The 20,556-nt window shown below is 41.0% G+C and overlaps 2 protein-coding genes across 5 annotated transcripts; one reads left to right on the forward strand and one right to left on the reverse strand.

Moving 5' to 3' along the window:
- The first annotated feature begins 412 nt into the window (after positions 1-412).
- Positions 413-11,992, forward strand: fam118b (family with sequence similarity 118 member B). 4 transcript variants are annotated; one of them, XM_034114861.1, is made up of 8 exons: positions 413-906; positions 1,375-1,464; positions 1,643-1,940; positions 8,206-8,433; positions 9,134-9,262; positions 10,016-10,313; positions 10,842-10,910; positions 11,183-11,992. In XM_034114861.1, the coding sequence occupies exons 2-8, from the start codon at positions 1,382-1,384 to the stop codon at positions 11,194-11,196; spliced, it is 1,119 nt and encodes a 372-aa protein (XP_033970752.1). In that variant the 5' UTR covers positions 413-906; positions 1,375-1,381; the 3' UTR covers positions 11,197-11,992. The 4 variants fall into 4 exon arrangements, with proteins under 4 accessions (XP_033970752.1, XP_033970751.1, XP_033970754.1 ...); XM_034114860.1 differs by having other exon boundaries at positions 414-906; positions 10,839-10,910; XM_034114863.1 differs by having other exon boundaries at positions 414-906; positions 1,688-1,940.
- An 83-nt stretch (positions 11,993-12,075) lies between these two features.
- srpra (SRP receptor subunit alpha) lies at positions 12,076-20,318 on the reverse strand. The gene is made up of 15 exons (XM_034114858.1): positions 20,232-20,318; positions 19,978-20,115; positions 19,107-19,190; positions 18,808-18,971; positions 18,504-18,664; positions 18,260-18,410; positions 17,272-17,428; positions 17,022-17,155; positions 16,710-16,831; positions 16,530-16,616; positions 16,052-16,224; positions 14,873-15,086; positions 14,325-14,488; positions 13,818-13,916; positions 12,076-13,250 (listed from the first exon to the last, which is right to left on the reverse strand). The coding sequence occupies exons 2-15, from the start codon at positions 20,098-20,100 to the stop codon at positions 13,122-13,124; spliced, it is 1,962 nt and encodes a 653-aa protein (XP_033970749.1). The 5' UTR covers positions 20,101-20,115; positions 20,232-20,318; the 3' UTR covers positions 12,076-13,121.
- Between the last annotated feature and the right edge of the window lie 238 nt (positions 20,319-20,556).

Raw genomic sequence — 20,556 nt, forward strand, 5'->3', positions numbered from 1 at the left:
CTGCGTTCAAGTGCTCTTTCTAAATCTGCTCTTCGTAGCTTTGACGTTGTAAATACATAGCAGGTAAACGAAGTAAAACATAAAGGTGTAATGCAAGAATGAGTTCTAAAACTATAATATGTAAATGAACGCGTGAATATAAATAACACAAAGGAATGCTATATTTACAAACTGCATCACGTTTACAAGCAAAATGTCCTGAGATAAGCTTAATCTTCACATACATTGCATGGAAATCGCGTCTCTTTCTGTCACATAACTGATATCTATTTTAATGAAGTTTTACTGATACAAGTATGCTTTGATGTGGTCTTTTTCCCACCCTGCAGGCAGGACGCAGCAAGAGAAACACCAAGACAAAAAGCTAAACTCAGTTATTCGTACAGGCCTTGAAGGCATCATAAGACCGCAGGCGGTGACTCCAGCAGCTCCGCTAAACTTAAACATAGATCGTCACTGTAGCAGCAGCCGGTAAACGTGGGAGCATTTAAAGTGTTTACAGTAACTCGGGGGGAAATTAACCGAATTACTTTAAGTTTAAACGATTGATCAACACCGGATATATGCTGCTTTAACAGAATGACAAGTGAAAGGGAGACGGTTTCGGGATCTTGACAACTTCGGATGTAACGTTAGCTAACTTAGCTTAAAAAAAACACGTTAGCTCAATGCTAGTTGTTAGTTAACGGCTTCTCTTTGTCTGTTAATATCGTACCAGTTACCTAATGCGGTTATCAACAGGTTAGCATCGACATCACACCAAGCTAAAAGGCACGTACTCAAATTCATGCATGTAAGCCATTCAACGTGGCTCACATTACTGAATCAACTTTCGCTGACGACAATTAAAGCACTTGAACGCCTCAAATAAACACTGGGCATTAGCTTAACACAACCTAAATCAAGGTAAGTAACCTCATGTTCAGTTAGCTTCTGAAGTTACGTTTTGTTAAGCCTTGTATTGGGAACTGCTACTTTTTTATTTCCTCACCTGTTAAGGTTTGCATTAAAACATTAACTTGTTGACCTACTAATTTAAACAGGCTGTTATTGAGGATGGTCACAGCCGATGGAATAAAACATTTCTTACAGTCCTTTTTCCTGGCAATTGGTATCTTCAGTCTGCAGGAGAAAATGTATAAATTATTTCCTGTTTGCGAAATGATGACGATGTAATGTAGATCATAAGGAAGCACTGTTATCTTTTGCCATGACACTAAAAAACTGGCATTGATATGTGAATTAGAATGTCCTTTACGACATGATTCCAATACGATACGTTTAGTTAAGAGGCAAGCGCCACAAATGACAATAAAGCAACACATGCATGCTGTATGTAGAGTTTACATGTGGTTGAACCTGCTTCTGTTACAGGACCTGAATGGCCTCCGTTGTTGCAGTGAAAAGTGAGAAGCGACCTGCAGTTGATTCTCAGGATGCAGACTCAAATGCAAAAAAGCCCAGGTAAGCTCAGGTTCTGCTTTGGATACAGCTGCACTCTGCCCATGACTCATGCATCAGTTTTGTCTGCGGGGTTGGTTCAACAATTGTTTTTTTAAACCACTTCTACATACTGGAGGGTTTTAATTTCACACATCTTGTAACTCTGCTTAAACATTGTTTATTTAATGCTGTGCGGAAGGATTTGCGAAGCACCATCAGCATTAAATGCTTGCCTTCCTCAAAGGAAACTGCTTCCCAGCCTGAAGACCAAGCGGGCGCCAGAGCTCGTCTTGGTGATCGGCACAGGGGTGAGCTCTGCTGTGGCCCCTGAGGTTCCTGCTCTCCGGTCCTGGAAAGGCCTCATCCAGGCCCTGCTCGATGCTGCCAATGACTTTGACCTACTAGAGGAGGAGGAGAGCCGGCGCTTCCAGAAGCACATGCAGGAAGACAAGAATTTGGTCCATGTGGCTCATGACCTCATCCAGAAACTCTCACCGGTAAGACTCTATACCACGCTGTCCCATTTGTAGATACACACAGTAGACACTCTCTTACATCACTGTCATATCCATATTTTGTTTAAACTTCCATGGAAAGAGATAATACACCTTATCTCATTAAAACATCTACAGTTTAGCTAAGGACACAAGGCCTGTGTGTGAGACTTTTCTTCAATCGCATGCAATGAACAGGCTTGTATTTTTTTTTTTAATATATTATTGGTGTAGGATTAATAACAACCCTAGTTAAAGGTGGGGTAGGTAATTTTGGAGAAACCAGCTCGAGTGCGCTAGAATTTGAAAATACACAACCGGAAAAAATCTGCCACTTCCTTACAGAGCCCCTCCTCCAACACACGAACGCGCACATGAACAATGAGGGCACGAGATAAGTTTGTGCACAGATGGAAGGCTGACAGGCAGGTAGGCCATCCAGTTATTTTAGCCGGGCCGGCTAGAATGATTGGTCGTGCTTTTTACAGCGCTACGGCTTACACAGATGACATTTTTTTATGGATTTATTGTCAAAGCATTTAATATATTCATTGCTATCGGGATGTTAAGAGCATTCCATGGAATATAATAAAAAGTGTTTCTGAAATAAATTACATACCCCACCTTTAAAGGTAGGGCATGTAATTTTGGAGAAACCAGCTCGAGTGCGCTAGAATTTGAAACTACGCAGCCGAAAAAAAATCTGCCTCTTCCTTCAGACTTCCTTACAGAGCCCCTCCTCCAACACACACGAACGCGCACATGACCAATGAGGGCACGAGATAAGTTTGTGCACAGGTGGAAGGCTGACAGGCAGGTAGGCCATCCAGTTGTTTTAGCCGGGCCGGCTAAAGATAATTGGTCGTGCTTTTTACAGTACTACGGCTTCCACGGATACATTTTTAATGTATTTATTGTCAAAGCATTTAATATTTTCATTGCTATCGGGATGTTAAGAGCATTCCATGGAATATAACAAAAAGTGTTTCTGAAATAAATTACATACCCCACCTTTAAGGTTTACAGCAGTAAAATGGCTTTATATGCACCATCAAATCTTGATCCCCTTTTCATAGAAATAATTTTAAAACATTAACTTTAAACCAGAAGTTCATCACACCAAGAGTGCTAGGGTTTAATGCAGACAACTACAATTATAGGGTGACATGGGAAGTATAGCCACTTATGTTTGAGTGTCAACAGCAAACAGAAGCCTACATAATAAAAACAACTTCCACAAACTGTGTTTAGAGAGAGAGTGTCAACTTTTTAAAATGTTCCTCTTATTGACTCTATTGTCCTGTTCGTGGTGTCATATCATATCTCTTCCATATTACTCAGATGTCTACCTGTATTGAACTGGTGTGGTCTGGAGCAGGCTGGCAGATGGGAGCCTTATTACAGTTTGCCTCCTGTGTTAGTCATGTCTCATCGCACCATTGACATTGATAAAACACGCTTTGTTTCTTCCCTCCGCCTGTTATCACAACGGGAACAAGCAGTGCTTTTATGGCTTTATCCATCGTGTTTATTTCAATCCACAGTCGTGCAGACACCAGCTCAACGCGGTTGGCTACAGTCACAGCAGGATCTGGCATGCTGAGGGAAAAACAACAAGCATAGACTAATGTGAACCACCACAGATTTTCCATTCAGACAGACTTAAAGCAACACCCAAACAGGCAGGATAAGGTGAAATACGGAAGATTACATTCATTAGTAGTGATTCCATTCACTTAACACTTCTGCAAATATATCACTAGACCTGAGTTAATGATAAAATGTACTTATTTTATATAAACTATGACATGCATATGAATGTGTGAGAGACTTGCCTTTTAGTCTAGGTGAATTCTATTTACCGCTGGGAGAGTTTAACCCACTTTTCATGGAATTGTGTTTCAGACGGATTATGGTGTTTCAGATAATGAGGCTAATCTGAAGTGAAAACTAGTTTATTTTCTTGTAAATCCCCTCAAATGATTGACCTTGGCAAATAAAAGCCTAATAACAACTTTGTTGACAAGTTTATTTGCTTGATTTCAGGCCAGAAATATGAACTGTTATTTCCGCAGGGTTCAGTGGAGGAGGCATTTGATCGTCTGTTGATAACGGTTTATTTTTTCCATTTCAACTATCATTGTGAGAGGAGGTCTGTGGAAAAAGATTGAGTCTTTGTATCACTGTGTGATAGGACGTCCAGTAGCAAAAGTGGGAAAAGTCAGCACGTGTTACGGCTGTCACACTTATATTTATGCCTGTCAACAGTAGAACAATCCTAAGCTAGCATTCAACTTTGAGTCAAATATATTTCTGAACAATAATCTATTAGCATAAATATCGAAAAACCAGAGTTGTTTACTTGCATTTCATTTGGTTATTGCATAAGTCTTGAGTCAGTCCAAGGACACGGTGATTAGGGCGGGTTCTGTAGACACTAGATGTGGATAATGAGCTTCTTCCTGTGGAAAGGACTCCCACTAGTTAGCCCATTAGAGCTGTAATCTCTGAAAGTCAGTGGAGCATTTCCTTGTGCTAGGATTACCTTAGTCCCTGCACCACCACACTACAGTGCTATTCTTAGTTGCCTGTCTCTATGCCTCTTTTTTTTGGCTCTGCCAGGTAAAGGTGAGGTTGAGGCGCCGTTTACACGAGGAGAAAACTGCTTGTATCTGCATAGTTTCGCGTGCGTATAGCCCTATTATTTACACGAGGCCGATAGAAACTGACCCCACAAACGATAACGGGTTCCAAGGTGGATAGATTTGCAAACGAAACGCTCTGGGGGGTCAACCGAGTCCGTGTAATCACCTCTATACGAATATTTCCTGAAAAAATAGCGAAAAAAAAAAAAAATAGCACCTCTCCTGCTCACTGCTGTAGCAACTATCAAAAATAGCTGTGTTAATTAAACGCACAAGGGGTTCTTGAATGAAATAATATTATAAAAGGCAAACCAGAATAGTTAACGCCCAATATACTCCTTAAACAAAATAAACAGTCAGATTTCATGCATTGATCCATTATATTGACAAAGGTGCATCTCACCCGGTGTTTGTAGAGAATATCTCTCTTTTCTGAGCGGGTCCTCTCCACGGAGACGTCGGGTCGATGCAATATCCACAGATTCGGTTTCTTTCAGTTAACTTCCCCGTTGCATTTATCCATATGCTGAGGAAATTACTATATCCCGCTGAATACCAGCAATCACCACACACACTTCCTCCTGTCAGTAGCTACTGCTAGTGCTACTGCTACTGCTACTGACCATGCTACAGATATTAGTGCAAAAATATACAGCTCCTCTACCACAACCATCAGCAACAAGTGGACATGGAGAATTACATGAACTACATGTTGCTAAATACACGGCGGGGCATGAACAGAAGGGTAGCCATGGCAACATTGCGGCTGGGGCTGCTCTTCTTCGCTGCTTTTGGTGTATTTTGGCGGAAGTTACAGCGCCACTTACAGTCCCGGCATATGTACTACAGCGTTTCCAGCGGCCTCGTTTGAACAGACACGTTAAATGAAACAAATGCATGTGAACGGAAGACTTTTTTGAATACGCATACTGTGCATAAACGCAAACGGTCCCGTGTGAGCGGGCCTTTAGACCCAGCCTATAATCTCTTATCAGGCTCAGGTGATGTGTGAGATGCTACTTGAAGAGCTGTGGATAGGATCAGAGAGCTACATGGTGTGTTTGTACAGGACATGGTTGCACTTGAGTAGGTATTTTGAAAAACAGGCTCACACTTGACACCTGAAGTCTCACTTGAGTTGGCACCTGTGGCAGTGCAAAGGGGGGGTCTGGGTGAAAATCAAATGACTACGAGCAGGTTTACATGACTATACGAGTCAACTAGTAAACATGTTTAAGTGAAGTAAATAGAGATAGGAGATTCGATTGGTTCTTTAACCATTAAAAAATCTGCTGTCTGTCTTTAAGGGGAAGTTACACTACTGTGGCTTTAATTTGTTATTTCATTTCTCTAGTGTTATTATTCTGTGGTTCCACCCATTTTAGAAGCAGCTCAAAAACAGACACTGTCATTCAGCTGTTGCTCAAACTGGCCTAAAATGAACATGATTATTTATAAGACACACGTGGTCAGGTCACATGGTATAACACCGTCTACTCAAGAGTCCAATCCTATTAAAAGGCTGCTTGTTGTAGGTTTGTGAAAGCATGCTTGATATCTTTGCAATTTGACACTTGCCGACTGGTATTTATATATGTTTTCCCAGCAAGTCAGTGCAGTCATTTGGAACATGTTTAACATGCCATTTCCTAGTGAATATGAACATGTCAAACACTGAGTCAGGGGTTGAGTTCCTCGTAGGGCCCACTCAAACAAAAAATGTGTGCTAGAGTTCAAACACGTTTTTATAATATGAGAAATAAAATATGTCAACATAACATTTTATTCTCTTTTTTGTTTCCTTTAAAGGTTATTTTATGAGAAGAGTTTGCAGAAGTCGTGATTTTCAGTCAGTACCATAGGACAGTTCACACAGCATCTTAAGGTTTTTAATCTATATTTCCATCTTGGGAGTTCAGATGTTTAACTACTATTTGTCCATTCTTGAGTTAAGACCTCACAAATCAATGGGTTTGTGTGGACACTTTGTACAATATTTTCTATTGTGAGAAGACAGTGGTTGGTGTAGTAATGCTGTCATACCTTACAGCAAAATACTTCAGAACCATGTGCACTTTAGCCTCAGTATCTGTGCCCCAAGGATCAATATGTCTTTTTTTCATTGCACGAGTTCTCCTTCTAGATCACAGTGCTGCTCATTGTTTGCTAAATGTCCCCTTCCCGCTGTTATCGTACTGCGTGCAGTGCTGTTTAAAGGAGCTTAGCGGAGAATTGATCATCAAGATTAAGGAGGTAGACACCTGGTGTGGCTGTTTGTCTTGAGCACATCTTGCTCTGTATAAAGTCTTGTTTTCATTGCGTATCAAAACGTACTGTGTGTGGGGGAAACTTCTGTGTAGCAATTAGAGATGCCAGCGATTATTCGATTTTTCGAATATTCGTTACAGTCTCCATAATCGAAAATTATTTTTAAAATTCGATTTTATTTATATATATTTTTATTATTATTTATGTTTTTCTTTTTTTCCATGGCTTAGTTTCAACCAAAATATAGACTAATGCTAATAATAGTAATAGTATTAATAATTGTAAATGGCCATTGGTCACACCACCAGTTTGTTTTACTGTAAACTTGGAGGAAGCCAGCAGCGCAGACTGCGCAGAGTGCAGACTGCTGCTGCCTGCTGCAGCCTGCTACACACCGACCCCCCCCCCCCCCCCCCCCCCCTTCTCCGTCACACGTGCGATTGATTTATTGGCGATATACAGAACAGTGAGAACAACACAACTAAAGATGAACAGAGAAGAGTTCCTCGTGGAACTACTGGAAGTGCAAATTAAGTCAAATGCAAGCTCTGCGAAAATACTTTTTTTTTTGTCTCCCGCGAGGGGGGGGGGTCGGCGAATAATCGATTAATATTCGCCAGGGCTGTCCGATTTTCGAATTTGATCATGGTCAGTTTCTGGCATCCCTAGTAGCAATGCAGGAGGAGTCACCGACTCAGGAAGGAGACGCGGGGAGAGCTGGAGCTTTGATGTGAAACACTGATGGTTTATTTAGGAGCTTCGGCCGGAGAATTCACAAAACAAGTCCAAGAGCCAGAGGTTCTAACTTCACGGTAGAGTTGCCACGTCAATTTTGAAGAACTCTACCCCAGACCCATGTATTTAGCTAGTTCAGAGAGAGTAATCCACATTGTGCATAACAAGATAGAATCATAACACCTCTATCAGCTGACGCCAACAGGCAGGAACAGGGAGACAAAACACTGAGAGCACAGCAGCCAAGGTTACAGGTGCCTGTGCTCAGTCAGGACAGTATGAACTGATAAACTGGGTTACAGTTATGGGCCTTGGAAAATATTTCCCCAACACCGTGAAACTTATTTGTCAAGGTATCTTTCTTCAGTTATATCACATCTTATCCCTGTATTTTCAAACTACAAAACCGCTTGCACACTCGACAAATGTATACATGTACTAAAATAACTACGATTTAGCTGTAACCCTGCTAAAAACTCAATTAATGCTCCCATTTTCTGTCTTTTTTTTTTCCTTCCTTTTTTACAAACAAAAAGCAATGTACAATCCATGTTCCTTGTGCAGTACCCCGGCAAAAAAACCTAATTAATCCCTGCATTTCCTGTCTTGTTTTCATACAGAGAACAGGGAATGTACGATCCACGTTCTTCAAGGACTGTCTTTACGAGGTGTTTGACGATTTGGAGTGTAAGATGGAGCACGCAGGGAAGCATCTACTGCGCTCGGTGCTGCAGTTGATGGAGAGCGGGGCGCTGGTGCTCACCACTAACTTCGACAACCTGTTGGAGATCTACGCAGCCCACCAGGGTACGAAGCTGGAGTCTCTGGACCTGACAGACGAGAAGAAGGTAAACAGTTTCCCATCGTGATCAGCCATTGATTGATCTTTCCTGCCTCAATCAGCTTTTTCAAATGAGTGCAAAGGTCACTGAAGCAAGGTGCTTATGTTATGCTCAGACTTTGGGAGTTTGTTTATATAGATTTTGCTGATTATTTTAAATGAAATCCCAAGTAAAGTGTGACAGGTGATTGTGGTTGGAATCACTTGCACAGTCAAAAACAAAACAAAAACATTACTTGAATGAAGTTTTGAACAAGAGTTAATCCTTTGACCTGAAACGGCCTTTTTATCTCCGACAGGTGGAGGAAGGTTAAAGTTCTAACCATTTATCAGCTGCTGTCCAATTTTATAGATTGATCAATATTTGCTTTTGGTTTAAGACTTGGCTGAACAAGAAGTGTGTTTGCCAAAATAAACCGGTTTGTTCCACTTCGGACAAGTTTCTCTGCCAAAAGCCAATCATTCAATGATGAAATTGACCTCCCAGCTCATTAGAGTTAGTTTTTTTTGTTATACAAAACACAAATGGGCAAGAGTTGGTTGGAGGCTTCTGAGAGACATGTTTGCTTTGCCTCTCAGTCCTGGTATTTATGCCTCCTCTCCATCAGGGCTAATATCCTCTAACTGCTGTTCAGTGATTTTACTCCCAGCCCAGCCAGAACAGGATTGAGTGCAATGGACTGTTAAGTGTGTGTTTGTGTGTCTAGGTGTTGGAGTGGGCTCAGGAGAAACGGAGGTTAAGTGTTCTGCATATCCACGGGGTTTACACAAACCCCAGTGGTATCGTGCTGCACCCTGCAGGCTACCAGAATGTACTGAGGAACACAGAAGTTATGGTGAGATCTGAAAGTGTTCACTGTAGAGTGCTGCAGGGATGGTGTGTTGATGTAGGCCGAGCCAGAAAGTAGCAGAGCAAAGAGTCCCTCCACAAAAAAGACCATTTGAATTTTCTATTGGCTTTTTAGATTAAACCAGAAAATAAGCTCTGTGGTAACAACGTTTATGAAATTTACATATTCTTTTCAAAAAGTCGATTTTAAAATATTAACACCACTTCTATGGTTTTTGAAGCATTAATACGATCAACAAAAACAAAAAGCAAACGGTAGGCTATAAACAAACTACAGGTTGCATCACATCACCACCGCTAAAGTTTCTAAAGCTAAAGGTGCACTCGTGTTCCATGTAATAACATTAAGTAGTCTCGTTCGATATTGCTTTACGATCAACAGCCATTTTCATGACACACAAAAGCTTCACACACTCGCCAGGGAAACTGTTATTTAGTTATGGATTTTAAGCTGTAGAACAAAACTTGAAAATCTCATAAACTACCACAGATTATTTCAGCCACCTTTCAAAAAACCATTGACTTTGAGACAAGCACACTGAAAGTGCCAAAATGCTAACTAATTTCCGTGTTTTAGGACTCATTCCTGCACCACTCTATAGGTCATGTTTCCCACTAAGTACATGAAGTGTAAATGACCAAAATTGCTTCTGTCTGCATACTTTTTTGTTTTTCATGTTTTTGAAATGGTAGCTTTTGCGTAAGTGTAATAATAAAATACTACCGCTGGTCTCAACAGCGTGAGATCCAGAAGCTGTATGAGACCAAATCCTTTGTGTTTCTGGGCTGCGGGCGCACAGTGGACGACACCACCTTCCAGGCTCTGTTCCTGGAGGCCGTGAAACACAAGTCGGACCTGGAACACTTCATGCTCGTACGACGAGAGGACGTGGGCGAGTTCAAGAAGCTGCGTGACAACATGCTCGACAAGGGCATCAAGGTCATCTCCTATGGAGACGAGTATGCCGACCTGCCAGAGTACTTCGAGAGGCTGGCCAATGAGATCTGCAGCCGGGACGTGGTTACTAACGGATGGGGTAAGGACTATTAAAATACATTTTGCAGATTTGTTTATGGAATATATTGTCGTCTCGTTTCTGACGTTGTGTTGAGTGATGTATTTTTGAAGGCTGACTTGGATGTAAGCGCTCCTTTTTAAGAAAAAAACAATGGGATTTATCCATTGGATTTTTGAATATTGCAGAAAATAAATGTTTGATACCGACACATTTAGTTAGGCAGGATCATTCCCACATATTAACACCACTTTAGTTATAATGGAAGTGTAAATGTAGTAATCAGCCAACGTGACACTATAAACAAACATTGCAGTCGCACAACTTCACGTCACCGCCTCTAAGCTAAAGGCAGACCCGTGTTCGCCGTGATGGCGTTCGTAGTCTTGTAGACTCTTATATTATCTAAAAATGACATCGAGATGAGGGCCCTAACAAATGTCCATTGTGACGACTCATTACTGCACCACTCTATGGGAAAAGAACATTTGGGATTTATCACATTTCACTTTAAAATGCGTTTTTTTTTTTTTTTATCTTTCTCAGCAGGGTCTCCTGCACTAAATGGGGAAGAACAGCAGAACGGATTTAACGGCACACAGAAAAGCCTCCTTCAAGGTTAGGACTAAATGATTCTCTTTGACTTCACACAGTGGCCACTGGCGGGGACATTTCAAGAATAAAAAAAATGTGAAAGGCTTGTTTTCTTGCTGCATGCTGGTAGATAGAAAATTCAACTCTGTTTTGAATTTTCAGTATCAAAAGACCTGCTGGTATCCCTTTACACAAACACACATCTGACTTTGCAGTATTGCATGCATGGCACTCGCTGGTAGATACTCTGTTTCTCAAATGCTCACTTAAGTCCCTTCCTTCTCTTTTTGCCCCAGACCATCATTGTTGACAGGCACACAGTCGGGATCAGTATCAGTCATTTTCCTCCACAGCTCCGTCGTGAGATCAGGCTCCTTTGGGTAGCACAAGTCTGATTTCAATCAATGGATTTATGGGTGATGGGAGACCTAAAAACTGTTGACAGTGTCTCACAGGTGTCTGTGATTTTCTTTATTATTATTATTGGTTTAAAAAGGGAAAAGGAAGTTTAAAGTAACTGCCAATACTCAACCTCACAGTTGAGCAGAACTGTTATGAAATGTTGCTCAATATTTGGAGAGCTGCAGTAAAAAGAAACGTTACAAAATGGTGATTGGTGATGAATGTTTTGTTCTTTTTGAATGTGACAAATCGTAGATCCACTGACAGATGTTCACATTGCTGCGTCGATTGGATTTGGGTTACAAATATGCAAACAATCCGCAACACATTGACCTAACCGACCTGTAAGAGGAGTTGTAGCCGCAGACATTAACGCACATCACATGCTCTTAACCAATAGAAATGCTGTGTTGATGTACAAGTATTGTTTCTGTCCCTGAAACCAGTAAAACTTGACTTGCACACTGCTGGATGGGTGGAAATACTTATCACAGTGATGGATGGCTTACTTGCAAATACATTGTTAAAATCCTTTTCTAAAAATAAAAGTCTTCATAGCAGAGATGCTCCCAGTCTGTTTCAATCACTTTGCCACTCCTCTGCTATGTTCTTTGTAAGCCTTTTTTTGTAATTTGTAATACTATAATAGTTTTCTGACATAGTATTTATAAGTATTATTTTCCACAATAAAGCTTTTGGTATCCCATTTGTCTTCTCATTTTTCATCATACTGGAGCCGTCTGTATTGGTTCACGCGACATAAGACAGAAAAAGTTCCACTGGCTGTTATAGCATATAGCAGCTTTATTTAGAAATGTTTACATTCTCATAAATTAGCTCAAATTGTCAATTCTCTCATATTGCACTACTGCAAATTAAAGGGAGGGGGGGGCTAGAGATTTTTAAGACTTATATTTCCTCTTACAAGAAGAAGTAAATCAGAGGGGGGGAAACATAAATAAGAAGGCGTGTATAACTTCAACAGACCACACAAGTCTGAAAATCAATGGGAAAACCTCTACAGAGATAAAATACAAAATATATTTTTCATCATTTATGAACTGAGGAATCAATGTGTCCATTTAGTCATTAAAATGTTAGGTGGGTAAAGAGCTCTGGGAGATAACTTTCATAGAACAATCAGTCCAGAACTATTGTACCGCAGCTGCTAGTTGTGATTTCCATTTTTGACAGAGTACAACATCTACTAACTTCACAAGTTCTGATATCCATGCACACCATCTGTATGTTGTACAGAACGAGACCCCTCTGGATGGTGGTTTCTGACTGCCATTGTTATATTAATTTACACCACCCCCCATGTAGTGAAAGTGGTAACTAAAGAGACAGATAGGCACTATGGTCACTAAGCTTTCCTCAGGCACAGGCAGCTGCTGAAATGTCACGTCAACAAGCCTTCACGACCTGACCTCATTTACATGAAGCGGGGAAAACTGACTGACAAAACGCCAGGTAAAGTTTAATTTTTTCTTTACTGAATTACGCAGTAAACTGATGACATTTTACAGCCGAGGTCCATTTAGAATGTCACTTGGATGGGACCATTGTTTTAGCTTTTTATTATCGGCCCGAAAGTTTAGAATTACTCATGGAGAGGCCCCTCTGGATTTGTTGCAAAAATGTTCCGTCTTTCAATGTGCACACTTTACCGGGAAAATAAAGTCCTGTGCATGACATGAGTTCATTTGGTGCAAAGTAGAGAGAGGGGATGACGAACGCAGGTTAGCAGGGGTGGACATCTCACGGCTGTGGCAGAAAGGTTTTTGTTGGCGTTGTTGCGACGATGAGTTACACAGTGGATCATGCAGCCTCTCAGGCCTTCATCAGGGCGCTGACCACGGCGCGGGCGTTCAGGCTGCGCAGGTCGTTGTAGGTCTGCCCGGTGCCCACAAACACAATGGGCTGGCCTGTGATGTAAGTCATGGAGATGGCAGCACCCACCTGTGAAGGAGGAAGGATGACACATGAGTGTGACACTTTAAAAACTTCACACACATCACATGGTTAAAGCCAGATAGAAATAGTTTTGCAGTAATGAGTCAGAATTGTACCACTTCCGATTCCACTTTAAAAAAGGCTTTTGGTCTGTGGTTTACACAAGCTGAACAGATTTTCACATTGTGTTATACATCAGTAAATACCCAACTCTTAAATGCCCAAAGCTCCTATGTGTCATAGAAACAGCAGTTGCTAGCAAATGACTAAAAGACACTACTAAATGTCATCACGCTGAAAATTAGACGCCTTTAGCCTAGCGGTGTTGACGTGCAGCCATGATGCAGTTTGTTTATAACATAACATGAGCTTTTTACTTCTGCCGATCGCGTTCACGCTTCAAGAATTAAAGTGGTGTTAATATGTGGAGACTATCCTGCTGAACAAACGTGTAAGTATCATAAACGTGTGTTTGCCACAAAGCTTATATACTGCAATATTGCACTTTTTTTGTTGAGGGAGCTCTTGTGAAGTAACTTACAGGTCAGTCTACAAATCTCCATTATCACATACCTTGTCATCGATGGTGTCAAACTTAGTGAGAACAATCCCATCAATGAGGCGAGGCTTTTCAGACATGGAGTGGTCGGCCAGAGCCTGGTTGAACTTAACCTGAAGACACGGGGAAAGGAAAAATGAGTCTCTCGTGGAAAAACTGGTGACAGCTGAGTAAACATCTGTCCACATGATAACAGATGACTGGAGCAACACTGCCCTCTGCTGGAGAGTTTTTAAAAAAGCAACACGAAAACGAACCTGTTAGATAAGTGCACGTTTTGTTCAGCCGGATAATATCCACATGTCTACCCTACTTTACAAAACGTGCATTTATCAAACAGGTTTGTTTTCCAAAGACCTTATTTCGAGCTATTTTCCAAATACTAAAGCACCACTCTTAGTGTTGTTGATTAAGGGTGAGCTGAAACTAAGCCTTCAGTCTGTGCATGAAACTAAATCTAACGTAATAAAGGGAATTAATATACTGCTTTCCACATTTTAATCCAACGTGTGTGTTCTTACCAGCTGGTCAACTGCCTCATTGCCAACCAGAGCCTCTCCAACAAACAGTACTAGGTCGGGCATGTTGATCGCGATGAGTTTGGCCAGCGCTGTCATCAGGGGCGTGTTGTCCTGCATACGCCCAGCAGTGTCCACCAGCACCACGTCGAAAGTCTGGTTGCGGGCTGAAGAGTTGGAGTACATGTTATTTGACCATTTAGGTGGCATTCATGCTTAATGGGAATGGCATGTGAAATCAACAAGGAACAAAAGCTTAACAGCTAGGAATACAGAAGCGTAATTTATCAAAATCGCAAAATGGGCTAGTCCATATTTTAAAGGCTAAATAAGTGTTAAATTATGAATGTATTTTGGAGCTGCAGAGATATCCTGGCCATTTACTTCAGACTTAACAAAATAAAATACACCTTGATCAGATTAACATATATATCCAATGATAATAAAAGTAATCTTGCAAAAGAAATTAATCCTTCCAATACTGTGAAGCATAACAAAAGGATAATCGCAATTTGTTATTCATCCAAATTGTTAGGAAATAGATATTTTACCATAGGCAATGGCCTCCATGGCGATCCCAGCAGCATCCTTCCCGTAGCCCTTCTCATAGAGCTGGACCACGGGGCGGCCCCCGTGCTGCTCGGGGGGGTGCAGAGAGTTCAGGCGGCGCTGGTGAGTGCGCAGCTGCTCCACGGCTCCGGCTCGGAACGTGTCACAGGCCGCGATCAGCACAGTGAAACCGTTCTCTATCAGCCAGAAGGAGATCTGGAGGAACAGGGGTTAGATTTACATGAACATGTGTGGGGACACAGTGTGGGACACAGTGTGGGCACGTTTCAATGCAACAAATGAACGCTGAAGAAAATATGGCTACAACTTGCGCTGCGAAAAAAATACAATAATCAATTCACTTTTTTCACAGAAGACAATTTGAATTCAGGGTTGTAAGAAATGTAAGGTTGTTTTAAATGCTTAATGATGCTGAATATACTTTAAGTAACCAGAAGGATAGTGATATTTAAGCCAGAAGAGATATGGAATTCCTTTGTGTGCATTAGTTAAGTTTCATTTTTGTATTCCTAATCTTAATACTATATATCAAATATCACTTTAACAACATCAGTTTCCAAAAATAAATGCAAAAAAGGAACAAAAACTGCAAAAACGTTTTTTGTTCCTCCTGAAGCTTCCGGCATGACAAGTTAAAATGACTGCTATCGAAAAGCAAAAAGCATATGACTGCACATGACCTATAATATTAAGTTATTTAATATCATAGCATTATACTTATCTCCTTGACATAATTCGGAAATTATTTAAGTATTCACTTTAGTGTGGTTTACCTGTAGGCCATCAACAATGATTGAACACTACACTAGTATATCTGGGTTAAAACAGCTATTTGAATCCACTGTGTTATGCACGTTAACAATTTCCCAAACTGAATTGGGATTTTGTTATGCTGTTTATTTGTAATTAACATAATTACTATGTCATCTAAAGGGAACACCCAAGAGCCTCCAAGTGCTCTTGGGTGTTCCCTTTAGATGGCAGGCATGTTTAAACATGTTCTCCTAACATAGAGATTGACATGACCTCTTACAAAACAATGCCAAACCTACCCAGTAAACCCCTGAGCCTAGAACTAGTTATCTGTGTCAGCAAACATAGAGGCTCCTACAGGAAATGGTCTAATTGGAGTAATTACCCTTCTAACACTGAAAACTCACCTTGGCCAGGTTGGTGGACTTCCCCACCCCGTTGACCCCACAGAAAGTGATGACAAAAGGCCTCCGCTGGCTCTGCGCATCCATCACATCTCTCAGAATATCCACCCTCCGCTTGGGCTGCAGGATCTGCACCAGAGAGCCCTGCAAGGCCTGCTTTACAGTAGAGGCCACAGCTACACAGAAACACACACACATTAAAGTTGTGCTTAGATCCCCCCTTCATATTTAGTGACACAAACTATATCATATAGTTATACTACATAATTATAGTTCGGCTGAGGTGAGAGCACCAGAGAGGGGAAAGTTCCGGTTTTAATCCATTTACTGCAGTAATCATCAAGACGATTATGTGGAGCACCATTACTGTAATCACATTACTTTTCCCAGCATGGTGCGCTCAGAGAAGGACACGTACATTGCATTGAAACTAAATGATTTTTAAAGGAAGTGGGGAGAGGATGGTGAGAAGGTTACTTACTGGTGAATGTGCCCATGACTTTGCCCTCCAGTTTGATGGCTACAGAGTCACAGAGCTTGGAGGAGATGTCGGCTGCTACATTCTTTGCTATAGGATTATGAGAAGAATGAATAACAGAAAAGTTCATTTTAAATGTTGAAGAAAAGGAAAGGGGCAATTGAGAGATATGTGATGTCGTACCGATGAGGTGGTCCTTCATCTTCTCCAGAACTGGCTCCATGTCCTCCCGGGTCAGGCTCTTGGAGCCCACGAGGCCCTTGAGCATCCCGAACATGCCCCCAAAACCGCCACTCTTCTTGGAGCTGAAAAACAAAAGAATTTACTATTATTTATATTGATTTTATTTCTAACTTGAATAGTTTATTGATTGTTTTTTCTCTTGCGGTAGTTAGAGAAGACATCCTTTGGGATTAGTTAAGGCATTGTTTCTATTTTATTTATACTGTTTGGACAGATGAGTTTGAAAATGAGGCAATCAAAAATAACTCTTACCTCGTCTTGATTGTTTGATTGACAACCACTCTCTCCTCTTTCTCCTCTTTCTCCTCTTCCTCCTCTTCCTCTTCCTCGCTGGACTCACAGTCCACAGACAGCAGGTCTCCCTTCATGGAGTTCAGCTGCATCTCCTAAGACACATTCAAAAAGGAGGAATTCATTTAACATCTTCAATGTGACTAACACAGATGTCTCTTTGACTGGAGACATCTTTGGGGCGGAGTGTGAACTTGTCCACATGATTTACCGGGTCCCTTTGTGCTTCCTGGCTCTGATCGCCATTGGAGGATCCATCTCCATTCCTTCCGCTGTAGTCCAGCAAAGGCTCCTTGGTGGTGCCTTTGCCACCGTTGTGCCAAACACGCATCTGTTTCTCCCTAGGCTTCTGAGGCTTTGGAGATTTACTGTGAGCAGGATGACAGAATATTAGCTCATTAAAAAAGAAGCAATAAGATTCATTTTTAACTAGGTGACTGACATAATCTCCTAGCTATTGAACAATGTTTCTGGCTCTATGGAAGGCAAGCAAAGCAATAACAAGGTAGGTAACATGCATTTTCTTTCTCCTGACACAATCATAAATATCATAAGTACTTGTCTATCATAAATAGAAATCCCTCAGGATTATAAAAGACCCCCATCACCCCAGCCACAAACTGTTCAGTCTGCTGCTGTCTGGCAGGCGTTACCGCAGCATCCGGACAAAAACAACCAGATTCAGAGACAGCTTCATCCCGCAGGCAATAAGACTGTTAAACAACTGAACTGCTGAAACAATTTCATAACATTCATCTGCTACTTAGTAATTATTTATCTATTATCTAATATATCATTCCAATAACTTGTCTATAGACTCGTATTGCACTATTCCACGTTTTTTTCTCACTTTTTTAAAACTAATTTTCTTTTTTGTATTACTTTTAATATAATATACTTTAATATTGTTTTAATATTGTCTGCTTATCTGTATTATTGTGTTGCATTGTTGGAGAAGCCTGTGACCTAAGATTTTCAACGACATAATTACTCTGTAGCTATGTTAGTTTGACAATAAAGAACCTTGAACCTATTAAAGTTAAGGAGTGTCCCTTTTAATAATACATTTTGGGATCAATACTTTTCATATTGCTGAAATGGAACTGACACAGACTTAATACACTGCTGTTGGCAAGTCTGCAAAGCACATTAAATGATACTATATCTTGCTTGATATTTATGAATGTATTTTCTCTTACATGGGTTTTTCAGTAGGTACGGCTGTGCGCTTGCGAAATAACTTCTCCCTGTTCTGCATGATCTCCTCAGAAGTCAAGCCCTGATCACCATTTTCAACCGTCTTCTGCCCAGCCTTAGCTGGATCCACTTTGACAGGCTCAGCTGCAGGAGCTGGAAAAGATTGTTATAACAAAATAAGTCAGCAGTGAGATTTCATTCATGTCAATTTTTGTTAGGACAACAAAGCCTTCTGAAATCACTTACCCTCCTTTTTGGCATTTTTATTCTTCTTGCCACCCTGTTCCTTGACTTTTTCCCCACCCTTGGTCTCAATCATTGACTTCACAGTTTTTTGGGATTTCTCGGACTGAACAAAGGTCCGCATGTTGCCCTGGCTCCGAGCTTTGCTGCTCTTCTCCGCATCCCTGGTTGTAAACATGTAATGCATATCAGAATGTGCAAGACAAAGCCATGACTGGCTAATGAAGCATCTTCACCATATTTAAATATACACTTTTGTTTGCCACAGCAGGCACACAATATAAATTGCAAAAATGTATGTCTTTACCTAAGAAGCATTGAGAAGTCATCTTCAAATCCAAAGTTGTTTTGGATTAGCTTCAAGGGCCCCTTTTGCTCCAGCTCATTCTTATAACGATCCCTAAAATGGAGCTGAACGTCATCTATGAACTTGTCCACATACGTCAGCGTCAGGATCTTTTGAAAACCCACCTGGACAGAGACAAGGGAAAGAGAAGAGTGATCTCACGTATGTAGAACTAAAAACAAAATGAACATATGTTGCAGATTTGAACACCTAAATTGTGTTTTAATGTCGTTTATGTAGTGTAGAGGTGAGAGGCTTACCACAAAAATCAACTCAAACTCATTGTCGAGTTTGTATTTCAGATTCAGGGCCTCATGGGTGTATGAATTGTTCCCACTGCGCTCCTGTAACATAACAAACATCGTTGACATGTCAACAGCAGCTACACACACACACACATCTCGTTTCTACTATAGCTAGCCTGTTGCGTCTCCATAACAACGCTAAATAAGTCTCTCTAGCACTAATTATGTCAACATTCAACTTACGATTCTTTGTTACATGCTGATTATGATATGCACATATGGTGACGGTGACCAGGTGCCAACAAGCCACATGTGCACAGACGTAGTTTAGATTTAAATAACATATGTTGCAGATTAGAAATGTATAGTACGGGTCCCTAGCACATAGAATCTGCCGGATGCCAACTATATGTTGGTCAATAAGAATAAATTGCGTTATTTAGCATGATAGCCTATGTTGACAATAGTTATGAAATGGCTTGGCCGATTTGGACAATTTTGGAGTGTTAATGGTGTTATTTAGGATGCTGGATCCATTTCTGACATTTTCAGGATGGACAATGGCAGTTTTACAACAACATTTCCTGGTTCACAGCTGGCAACCAGAGTAAAAACCGAGTTTTATACGGGCGACTATCGTTCCTATTAAATAAGGGACATGGTCTCAATTTGAAGGATGGGGGACAAATGATGAAAATGCAGTTCAGTCCCACACAAAGCAGGACACCTGGTCACCAAAATATGGTACGTAAGCACACAATCAAAGTAGCTAAACGTTTTAGAACACGAACGTTGCGCAATAAGCTAACGTTTGCTAGCATGAGCATTAGCAGTCCAAGCCATAACAGAGAACTGTCAGAGGGTTTTGAGCAGCCTGTTGTCCCACCTGAAGGATTACGGAGCGGATCAGAGCGTTGACAGGCCCGGTGAAGGATTCGGTGACCCCGGCTCCCTGAAAACACCACAACACTATCCCCCCTTTGCTGAAGATGGTGAAGAAATCTAGCATCTTGCCACCTTGTCTCTGGATCAAAGAAACATATACGGACAAAAAGGGTTAAACAGAAGCTCAGCGATAAATGAGTTGTTAAATGAGTCTTTACAGGGCCGGTGTTTGATTGTCAAACAATTACTTCTTACCAGATATCAGTACGATAGATAATAAATCCCCCACGAGTAAAATCCACCACCAGAGCAAAACTGTTTTAGACACGTCAGATGCAGCACTAGGAAGTGACGCGCACTTCCGGTGACGTTTGACCATCGAAGAACACGCATGCGCAGTTTTTTTTGCGAATCGTTAGACGAGGAGAGAGGTTAAACCTTTCCCTCTCATAAAGAAAATCAGAACAGTGCACTAAGAACATTTCAAAAGAAACACATTTAATTAATCGTTTTGCTTTAAATACACATTTCATTACTTATATTTTCCTTCAGGTAAGTATTGCTATTTGCTGCTACTTTC

Source organism: Trematomus bernacchii, unplaced genomic scaffold (assembly GCF_902827165.1).
Source record: "Trematomus bernacchii unplaced genomic scaffold, fTreBer1.1, whole genome shotgun sequence".
NCBI lineage: Eukaryota > Metazoa > Chordata > Actinopteri > Perciformes > Nototheniidae > Trematomus > Trematomus bernacchii.